This window comes from Cydia amplana, chromosome 25 (assembly GCF_948474715.1).
Source record: "Cydia amplana chromosome 25, ilCydAmpl1.1, whole genome shotgun sequence".
Taxonomy (NCBI): Eukaryota; Metazoa; Arthropoda; class Insecta; order Lepidoptera; family Tortricidae; genus Cydia; species Cydia amplana.
The window spans coordinates 3,288,118-3,299,293 of record NC_086093.1 but is presented as its reverse complement, the minus strand read 5'-3'; the positions used below and the strand labels follow the sequence as shown (position 1 = coordinate 3,299,293).

Here is an 11,176-nt window from a genome sequence, read left to right as displayed (position 1 = left end):
ATAATTAGTGTCGTGAAATTCACAGTATCGCAGTGACCATGGCGCCATCAGCATCAAAGCTACTCGTCCGCACAGCGCAGGCACTTTCGCGACACGCATTTACACTACGAAATTAGTTGCATGACACTAATTTCACCAAGAAGTTGTATAATCGACATGGCTATCGTTTTCTAGGCTTTCTGGGGTACGGATACCGAAAAGAATGACCAGTTAAGTACCCAGAATAGTTTTACTTGGCTTGCTTGGTTAAGTTTTCTACGCTACTTTTTTACTCTTGCTAGTACAGTCAGCAGCAGAAGTTGCTGAGCGGGCGAGGTGTTCAAAATTACCTTGACACGCTCTTATTCTCTTAACAATAAAGTCGCGTCAAGTTTATTTTGAACACCTCGCCCGCTTAGCAACTATTGCTTGTACGAGTCTATTGCAGTCAAGTTTTTAGAATGTTTCAGTAAACATTTTGAATGTTTAAGTACTTTAGATGAAATATTGTTTGTTTGGCTTGTCCTGAATGTATCTTCAGAGGTGCACCAACCTGGCAGATGCGGTGTTCGGCGCGGAGACCCGTCTCACGCTCGCCTCAGTGATACGATGAGAAAACGCGAAATATTAGCTGAAATAAATAAAAAATGTTTTAAAATAATGAATTGTGCGTGCATTTAGGCTTAGTAGCATAATATAATGTTTTATTAAGGTTGTGCAATAAAGAGGATTTGTATTATATAGTATCTGGGAGACACATATAAAAACTCAAAAATCCGCCTGTTCCCAGAGATAAGACCCTACCTAGATCGATTTTTCGTCCCTGAAAACTCCCATACTTATAGCAAATTTGATCTAAATCATTAGAGCCGTTTACGAGATCCCCGAAATATATATATATAAATAAATAAATATACAAGAATTGCTCGTTTAAAGGTATAAGATTCCACAATAATTCTATTGATTCTTTCTGATCCTAATTCTTTTGGTATACCTACTTATAGTTTAGTCAATTCTTGCATAGTGCCTCCCTTGTTTTGAGTAGCACCTTATCAGCAGACACAACCATTAAAAACAAGAATTTCCTGTGCTCTTTGTGACTCAATTGTGACCTAAACAACGACTGTAATTGTATCATACGGTTGGGTTATTATAGTGGTGTGTGCATGGGTATCAAGTGTCAAGTTCTACGTTGTCGAGACTATAAGCTGTCGGTTATCCTACCTAGTATACTGAAGACTCACCATTTTAGAGTCTGACCAAGTTAACTATGCATGGCATGGAGTTATTAGGTTCGAACCTTGGCTTGTACAGTGACTTTTGGTACTAATATACTTGGAGGAGACTAACCTTCATTCGGCAGCCTTGCGGCAGTTGGGGCAGGTGTGCTGCTCCGCTCAGGGCACCAGGCAGGCCGAGTGGCAGTTGTCGGCAGCTACAGAACACTCACCTTCATTCGGCAGCCTTGTAGCAGTTGGGGCAGGTGTGCTGCTCCGCTCAGAGCGCCAGGCAGGCCGAGTGGCAGTTGTCGGCAGCTACAGAACACTCACCTTCATTCGGCAGCCTTGCGGCAGTTGGGGCAGGTCTGCTGCTCCGCTCAGGGCGCCAGACAGCCCGAGTGGCAGTTGTCGGCAGCTACGGAACACTCACCTTCATTCGGCAGCCTTGCGGCAGTTGGGGCAGGTCTGCTGCTCCGCCAGCCAGGGCGCCAGACAGGCCGAGTGGAAGTTGTGCGCGCACGGCAGGCTGGTCAGGTCCTGGTCCTTGAGCATGATCTCGAAGCAGATGGAGCACTCCTCGAGGGACCAAGAGCGTTCGCGGCTGATGGAAAGTGGTCACGTTTTAGTATCGAAACAGTTGTTTGAAAGATTCATTGCTTGTAAGTCTTGTACATAACAGATCTCAACTTTGGGAACAACTCAAATTATTTAATTTTTTACAAGCAGAAACGTCTGCGACCGATGCTATTAAGCTTAGAATAAATTTAAAAGTGGAAGAATTACTGTCTTGGGTGAGACTTCAACTCACGGCCTCTGGATCCAGAGTTCAAGTCTCACCCAAGACAGTAATTTTCCACTTTTAAATTTATTCTAAACTCAAATTATCTTATTAAATAGTATGCTTGTTGTTGTACTGTTTAGTATGTTGTATTAAATATGTTTGTTAAGTAGTCACGCTAATAAATAATACACTGAAATAGATACATGTCATATACGGTGCTAAATAAAAAGTGACCAAACCGTCCAGTGATCAAGCCTCCGGCACTGAATGCTTGGGGCCTTGGGCACTTTTAGGGTTCCGTATCACTACATAGTAGGTATAAAACAAAGTCGCTTCCCGCTGTCTGTCTGTTCCTATGTATGCTTAGATCTTTAAAACTACGCAACGGCTTTTGATGCGGTTTTTTTTAATAGATAGTGTGATTCAATAGGAAGGTTTATGTATAATTTGTTAACCCGTGCGAAGCCGGGCGGGTCGCTAGTTTCTTTATTATATGACATCTATTTCAGTTTATAAGGTATTAAATATGTAAGACAAATTCGTTCATCGATTTTAATAGCTAATAATATACCTAAATAGCGCTATGCGGTCCCGTAAATCATACATTATGCCGATTATGCGGTAACTTTGGATTTAAAAATTGACGTTTGACATTAACCTTTTCGACGCCGTGTCAAACACAAAAGCTGTCACGCTGACGCCACGTCATCGAAGTGTCAAAACTGAAATTGAACTTTATGCAAATGCACGTAGGTCTATGTTGCTCTGTGATATGTGACCGATTAATCGGTCTTTGGCGTTGAACCTACGGTGCGGATATATCGGTCATTGGCGTCCAAAAGGTTAAATATTGCGCGGTTCAGCACCATCATCTCTAGATATCTCGTAAGCACGATATTTTGTTAGATTTTACACATCTTATACTGTCAGGGGCAATGAATCTTTGATTCTTACACAAATATGCTATAGTAATATCCTTCTAAAATGTCCGAATGGTAAGATAAGAGCTTATCTTTAGGACAATGACATTGTGCTCTTGAAAGGTCAGAATGAAAGGAAAGATGTACCTAACAAGATATTCCGCACAAATTACTACCTTCAGATCTATTTTAAAATAATAATGTCTAATTATCTTTAATTCTTACTTATAAGTTATTGAAATTGAAATAGATACCTACAGAATACCACATACTAAAGAAAAAGTGGCGGGGGCCGGATAGAACCGGCCAAAAGATCCCAAAAGTTATTAAAACTTAAACTTTATAGGGTTATCTTGTTATGTCGACGTTCCTTTGATTCTGTGATGCTTAGGGCACAATACCATTGTTCTCAAGATAAGTCCTACCCCTACCTATATTAAGTTACCATTCGGACATTTAGAAAAATATCACTATATATTAAGTTTTAACATTTCAGTGCTATAGCAACAGCAAAACATGCAAAAAATATATAATACTCACTGACACCTTTACACACTAATATCTACCTACATGAAAATGGTTACTCGTTATTCACAAATTAACAAGAGCAATTAATACGGTAATTATGTGTCAATTTCTATCCAGTTTTTGATGATGACATTGCATAATACAATATGCCACATTGCACGGTCAAAGATTTTAATTATGACCCATTTCGTACCTTGTCACAGTGACAATCAATATGAAAGCACAGAATAAATAATAGTACTATGAAAGGCGCTCATAAGTCGCTAGAGATCTCACACTATTGTCACTGTGACAAGGTACATGATGAGTCCGAAATCTTTGACTGTATGGTATGTGCTAATTACAGGTCACTAGATACATGGAACAAATGTTGAATGGATGGAAATACACACAGATAAAATTAAATAGGTATATATGGATATAAATACGACTCGTGTCCGTGTTCTCTCCTTGCACATGTTTATAAGTGTAAGGCCTGAGTGGACGCTCGGAGCGCAGCGTTCGGCGGGGCGTGCAGCGTGGCTGTGGGCTCACGCGTGATGTGAGCAGCGTGCACTAAGGCCGCTCCTATACGTTTGCATTTGTTTAACATGCACGCCGCACGCCCCGCCCCGCTGCACGCCCAACTCGAGCGTCCACTCAGGCCTTACACTATTATAAAAATAACATTCAATCACATACCTATCTAATTTATGAATGTTAGTGTGTTAGGTCCATGCGGGCTAAGTTTGGAATTTAAGGATAAGTATAAGTATTTTCTATATTTTCTGTATGAAAGTAAAAACACATTCGTTTCATTTCAATTCAAACAAATTCAATAGCTTTTGCGTAAAACTAAATTAGAGAGAAAATCAGAAACTTTAAGACATAAAAAAAAACTATATACAACATAGGAGCATTCCATGAAATGTCTAAGGCCTGAGTGGACGCTCGAGTTGGGCGTGCAGCGGGGCGGGGCGTGCGGCGTGCATGTTAAACAAATGCGCACGTATAGGAGCGGCCTTAGTGCACGCTGCTCACGTCACGCGTGAGCCCACAGCCACGCTGCACGCCCCGCCGAACGCTGCGCTTCGAGCGTCCACTCAGGCCTTACCTACACTAAGTGATAACACCCAACACACGAAATAAAAATAACATTCATACATCATGGTACGGGACACCCCGTGGAATGCTAATAATTACCTATCTGCTTAACCTTTCGTATGCTCCTGTCAAAAATTTGTCATTTATACATATCAATCATAATATTATCATTCATAATAAATACATGATTAAATTGATTAAGTTGAATAGATATGGAGCAGTGCTCCTAAGCATACCAAAGGTTAAGAGATTTTCCTTTTTCTTCACCAGATATATTTTAAGATAAAATTATTATATTACAGATTTTACCTACTTGTTTTTTTTTTTTTCAAATCTCTTATATGTATACTTTATTGTATTGTATTGTATGTATACTTTATTCTGATTTTCCCTCACTGCCCCATTTGTTAAATAAACTTTGTATAACTAATGGGAACTACAAGTAACTATAACTATGCTGGAGGCATAATTGAATGAGCATCTACATAAATTATAAATCTAAAACAATTGAACATAGTCATATTACGTTAAATTAACACAACATGCATTGCTAATAAGGCAGTCTTACAATTTCTGCGCGTTAAGAAACTTTATCTGTTCTTCTTCCGACCTGGAATAAATAAAAACCGTAATAGACACCTCTTGGCCCACACAAATATTAAAAATATTTCATCTTTCACCAATTATTTACTTATTCTGTACCAACACCAACAATCGACTACAATTTGATTACTTTTTATTAGTATTCATTACCTATGTATGTATTTAAGTAGGTTGTGTATTAACAAAGAGAATAGATTTTATAGAGAGTTACTGTCATGGTAAATTATGTAGCCACAGTAAATTTACCGCCATCTTTTGACAGAAGATTAAAACTGTTAGTACGCCATTTGACTTTGATCCTTATTATTTCACTGATATGTGTTAATTTGTAAATATTGAAATTAACGCCATTTAGCCGAGCATAGACCAAAGGTATGGTGCAATCTTTTCGAACGATGACGCCATAACCTTTGGCTTATGCTCGGCTAGATGGCGTTAATTTAAATATTTACAAATTAACACATATCAGTGAAATAATGTCAGTACTAACAGTTTTAATCTTCTGTCAAAAGATGGCGGTAAATTTACGTGGCTAAATAATTTACCATGACATTAACTCTCTATAAAATCTATTCTCTTTGATAAAACTAAAAGTCTAACTACGATGACTACAAGTTAAACAATGCTTACAACGCCTGCGCGCGCAAAATGTCCCGGTCCTCTTGTGACCTGTAAATAATATAATGACGTCTTTCATTAATGGCTGCTAACTTAATCAGTTGATGATCATCGTTTGTCCCTATCTGTCGTTATGCCATAGAGAGGGACAAACGATGATTATCAGCTGATTAACTTTAGCAGACGTTTATAAACAGTTTATGGCTAACGCTTTAAGAGAACTGAATAGGTACAATAGGATTGTTAGAAAAAAAAAATCTTTAAAAGTCTGAGACATTTTACTACTTTTTATGCTGTATTGCGGGGGTAGCGGTTTATTAGGTACTGATGATTTCTCAAAATTATTTACGTTTACGGTAGATGTCGCTATGCAAAAAAACAAAGAAGATAGGTGTTCCGAAAGGAAGCGAGGTCGAATATATATTCTACCTATAATTTCACTAGAAAACGTCTCTTAAAAAAGTGCAAAACTACTAGTTACTGATAAAAAAAAAGTTCAAAACTAAGTTAGTCATGACTTATATGTAGATAAATTATTAAAAAAATATATTCGCGGCGTGCACTCAAAGGAGAAACAAAAATAAAAAACAAGCAAACTTACGTTCTCCGCCCCCTCCGCTCGCTTGGTCTAGGGCTAAAAAGCGCTCCAAAGCTCCCTATAATCATCCTAACTGGCGACACACTGCTCCTCTCTTCACTCGGAACATCTAACGACCCGGTCACATCCCATTCGTCTTCGGAGAACGAGAAGGATGCCTCTATGTTGGGTATCACATCGATGTAGGAATCCTCAGAGTCGGAGTGGATGCTGGTGTCAGTGGTGGTAGCCTCAGAGATGGTGGTGTAAGAGTCTTCGAAGGAGGTGGTTGAGGTGTTACAGTTGTTCTCCATGCTTGTGTCCGTGTCGTTGAATAGAAAGTTGCTAGTGATGGGATGGGCGAGGTGAAAATGGGTGGTATAGGTGATATTTGCCTATGTAGGTATGCTATCAAGGCTCAGAACCGGTTTTTTCTTCATACAAAAAATACCGGTATTATAACGTTCTTTTTCGTTCTTTGGCTTATTATTTCTTTTTTAATGGGACAATCTAATAATACGAAGTTGTGAGCTAAATACATGATACATATAGAGCATAAAATAATTAAAAATATTGGGCTATTTAGGGTTTTACAAAAGAACCGGTTCCCAGCCCTGTATGTTATTTTGTAAAGAGTCATTTTACGAAAAAGTAATTTTATCGACGATTTAATTAAGTGCTTTTTATTAATAATACAAATTAACTGTCAATATGTACGTACATCCAAGCATCCGAGGATAAAATGTAAATTAACACAAATAATTGCGAGTTTAACAAAAAAACATGCAATGAAATGGTTGCTTGTTTAACTCTTGTAGAATCATGAAAAATTACCCTTTACAAAATGACTGAATGTGTCAATTGTAGGATAAATCACATTAAACGAGTATATGCAACAACTTTTAATAAGTGAATATTTCCAAATGCACAGGCAGTTTCTTAAATCTTTTATGTAATTTTTTTTAGCACTTTATACGTCACTTTTTTTGCTGAACTCAAACTTATGCACACTTTGTATTTAATTTCTTTGTTAAGTGGATAGTTAACTTGAGATGAAACATTATGAAATGAGGATTTATTTAAGTGTTTATCCTTGAAGGAAGATATGTCATAAAGGTAAAACGCGAATATGAATCATAGACAAAGTTAATTTGCCTTTTTCTTTTTTTCCCTGATATTATAACATGATAGCTTTAACACACTGCCACGGACCCGCTAGGCGGGTTCTCGGTTCGTAGGCACTTTTCGCTTCATACGGGTTTTCCCATGTTATCGGCTACTATTTAGTTATTTTATATTTACAATGATATTATTTAAATCTGCAATTTAATATATTATCTAGTTAAGCTAATCAGAATGAAACATTTTTTGGGACTACTGAGTAGGGTTGCCAACCATACTATATTATATATTTCCGACTAAACGTATTTTACACTTATGTTTAGTATTTTATCTAAAAGTAGTATATTTTTTTGAAATTGCTATATTTTTGATGCCTTATTCTGGAAAATACTATATTCCACCAAAAAATAGTTGGCAACCCTACTACTGAGGTAAACATGTTTTGTTTTTGATCTGATATCTGCTACACAGGCATGGATATTATAAATTAAACAACATTTTTACATAAGTACGAGAATAATAAATGTAAAGAAACTGCCTGCAGACTTTGGGAGACCTGACGGTATAGGAAAAGACACATTCAAGAATCTGGTTATCAACAAGGTTTTTCATGCAACAATATTACAATTTCCAGTTAATGTAAAATATGTTGCTTTGATTGAGCAACTAATAAATATTTTCCACAATTTTAACAAAGATGAGAAGAAAAATTACTTATATTTAATCATAATTAGTAAGATAATAATGAGAAATGGAAATGTAGGGTAGATGTGAAATTAACATAACTAACATGTTTATTCATTTTTATTAATTACATCTAAATTACTAATTAATATCAAGGCAATGAACGTCAAACCCTATTAAAATTAGATAACGCAAATTACTAACGACTACAAAATCATGATAAAAAGCGAAAGCAAAGCGTGTGTTGTAAAATATGCCTTATGCTATAACTCACAAGGTATGAGGTTGCTCGCAGGACCAGCCTGTGGTCGAGCCTTCTCCATCAGGGTTTTCTGGCTTCTTGCTGAGGAAGTAGTACAGCGCAGCCCCAACACCAACGCCCAGAGCCGCGGCCGCCAAGCCGAGGCCGCGGCTTGGACAGTTGTTCTTCTGCCGATCTTCCTCGCGCATACTCATCTTTCTTTCGCTATTACGTTCTTTGGTCACCTTGTGAAATATTTTATTTTCGTTCAGTTTGAGCGTTGACGTTGACAGATAGTGTTGAGATGTTGCTGGATTGTGATAATGCAAAATAAATTTAAATCGAAGATTGTTAAGCTGTGTCCAGACGAGACAATTTTTCGCCAAACATTATTGAGTCAAGGCTGCAACAAGGCTGCCCTGAATTTGACCTGAATTAGGAATTGACCTTGCCTAAATACTCGCATCATTAAGCTCCCTCCACACTCGTGCGGACACAAACGTCAATTTGGCTCGCCGAATTCGACCACCGATTATGACCGATACTACTATGTACTATGTACATTATATAATTGATAATCTTTGAGGAGAACGGAACGGAACCATGCGCAATGTGCGCAATAATTTTTCAGAGGGCCTACCGCGTACTTGGAGGATATATCCTCCAAGACCGCGTACCACGACTACCACGTTCGACTTGTTGCATCCCTGTCACACTTACGTAGGAATTTACAAGTGCGACAGAGAGGCAATACGTCGAACGTAGTTCGCGGTTGGCTCTCAGTTTCATTTCAGTGTTTTTGTTGTGGTTCTGTCATTTCATTTGCGTATTCTTATTCTTCGGGGTGTTTACAATTTACATAGAAATCAAAGCGAAGATAAGAAGATGACTTCCGACTGTTAGTTTAGTTTTATAGCCTCCAGTAGAGCAATCCAAGTTTACTTTTGAGACTTGCAATACTGTAAAATAGAGTATAATGTAAGTTACATTCAGTTCAATGTGTGTTTCAGTTCAGTGTTTGATCAATAGGTACGCTCGAATTCAGTATCGCTAAGTAGGTATGTTAAAAAGCGTGAAAGAAACAATACTAGTTTGTTATAATAATCGTTCAGGTCTTATATCCGGTAAGTAACGCACCGTTACAATACCTATGTTTGCAAATTATAATATATACACTTCTAGTAGGTTTTTCGTACGCGTTTCATGTCTATTTAAAGCATATGCGTGTTTTATCTTTGACAAACTTCCAAGTTCTTCTAGTTTAAAGCAATTATTTAAAACTTTATATGACACAAATTGTGATATATTAAGGAAACTTGTTTGAAATTGAGTTGACAGTAATCACGGAACGTTGTTATATACTCATACTCATTTATTCATGATAACCAATTTACATGTTAAAATAAAATTAGAATAGTTGATATTCCACCAATTAGGATTTATTTTTAGGTGCGATATACAATACATTACAGAATCTTTGTGTTATTTATAGACATTTGTAATGAGTTCCCCTATATTATATTGCACATATCTATCAATTGCATCCAAGCCTAAATAGTTAATCTTAAGTTTACATTTTAACCATGTTCCTAAGAGCTAAAAGTTTGTGTTGATATTAAAAAGTAAAAAAAATCGAATTGCAAAAATATACCTAACGTAAAATTTTATATGTATTCCAGAATGGAGGTGCTAGCAAAGGGTATAATGATAAGCGCGGCGGTGGTGGTGGCGGCGGTGTCAGCAGTAGTTCACTGGTGGCAGTACAGACAGGTGCCGGCACGGTACTCCACTCACGGCGAGCGCCCGAGACGGGACTGAGGTATAGTTGGTAAAACCAATTTGGCAGTAAATAAAAACAAAAAGTAAATAAAACTAGTGCCCACTCCAATTCCTGGGATTAGTTGCCAAGTGGACCCCAGGCTCCCCTTCCAAGGCACTATGTCCAAAGGTCAAAACATCCAAGGAGTTCTTTTGGGTGCTAGTACTAGTGTAAGACAAAGATAGTATGATTATCTCTGTCTATGTTTGAAATGAGACAGTCCTTTGACAAACTATACTTGGTCAACCAGATCTTGACAGTAGAAAAAGGCGGCAAATTTGAAAAATGCAGGCGCGAAGGGATATCATCCCATAGAAAATTTGAATTTCGCGCCTTTTTTTACTGACGAGATTTGGTTGACCAGCTATATATACTTGGTCAACCAGACCTTGACAGTAGAAAAAGGCGGCAAATTTGAAAAATGTAGGCGCGAAGGGATATCGTCCCATAGAAAATTTGAATTTCGCGCCTTTTTTTACTGACAAGATTTGGTTGACCAGCTATATATCTCAACCACAGACAAGACATCCTCTAGACTGAGCATAGTAACGCTACCCCCTCTGCCACTTATACGGCAGTTTTACTCCATCTTCGAGTCAATCCCGCGCCGTGATTGGTCCGTGTGTTTGAACGGACCAATCACGGCACGGGATTCGCTCACCTCGCTCAGCATCGGTTTCATGAAATAATTGCTCTAAACTCAGTCTAGAGGATTCCTAGTCTATGATCTCAACTATGGCTACCGAAATCCTATTCTATTAAGATTGTCAGACTTAGCAGTATAGGGTTTAACAGCTTTCAACTAGGTTCACGCGCCCTCAGTAACAGATTGTCAATAGCGTGGATGGATGATGATGCATTCCTGTTAACCCTCATTAGGGACCAGGGGCGTATTTACCCTAGGGCCATCCGGGCCATGGCCCGGGGCGCCAACCCTCAGGGGCGGCATAGGGGCGGCATCGGATTGCATTTTGTTTTTCTTCCTTGACTTCTGGGGCGGC

General features: G+C 38.2%; 1 protein-coding gene across 3 annotated transcripts; it reads right to left on the bottom strand.

Annotated features, from left to right (window-relative positions):
* Positions 1-475: 475 nt before the first annotated feature.
* On the bottom strand, positions 476-8,665 carry LOC134659791 (uncharacterized). Of its 3 annotated transcripts, XM_063515495.1 has the most exons (4): positions 8,390-8,664; positions 5,080-5,121; positions 1,630-1,800; positions 476-610 (listed from the first exon to the last, which is right to left on the bottom strand). In XM_063515495.1, exons 1-3 carry the CDS (start codon positions 8,569-8,571, stop codon positions 1,632-1,634), a joined length of 393 nt encoding a protein of 130 aa, XP_063371565.1. In that variant the 5' UTR covers positions 8,572-8,664; the 3' UTR covers positions 476-610; positions 1,630-1,631. The 3 variants fall into 3 exon arrangements, with proteins under 3 accessions (XP_063371565.1, XP_063371566.1, XP_063371564.1); XM_063515496.1 differs by lacking the exon at positions 5,080-5,121 and having other exon boundaries at positions 482-610; positions 8,390-8,661; XM_063515494.1 differs by lacking the exons at positions 476-610; positions 1,630-1,800; positions 5,080-5,121 and adding an exon at positions 6,311-6,654 and having other exon boundaries at positions 8,390-8,665.
* Between the last annotated feature and the right edge of the window lie 2,511 nt (positions 8,666-11,176).

Bases quoted from the DNA above. Each gene is read 5' to 3' on its own strand.
- LOC134659791 (XM_063515494.1), bottom strand. From the start codon at position 8,571: ATGAGTATGCGCGAGGAAGATCGGCAGAAGAACAACTGTCCAAGCCGC. The intron at 6,655-8,389 runs GTGAGTTATAGC...TCCCATCACTAG, and splicing joins TGCGAGCAACCTCATACCTT to CAACTTTCTATTCAACGACA.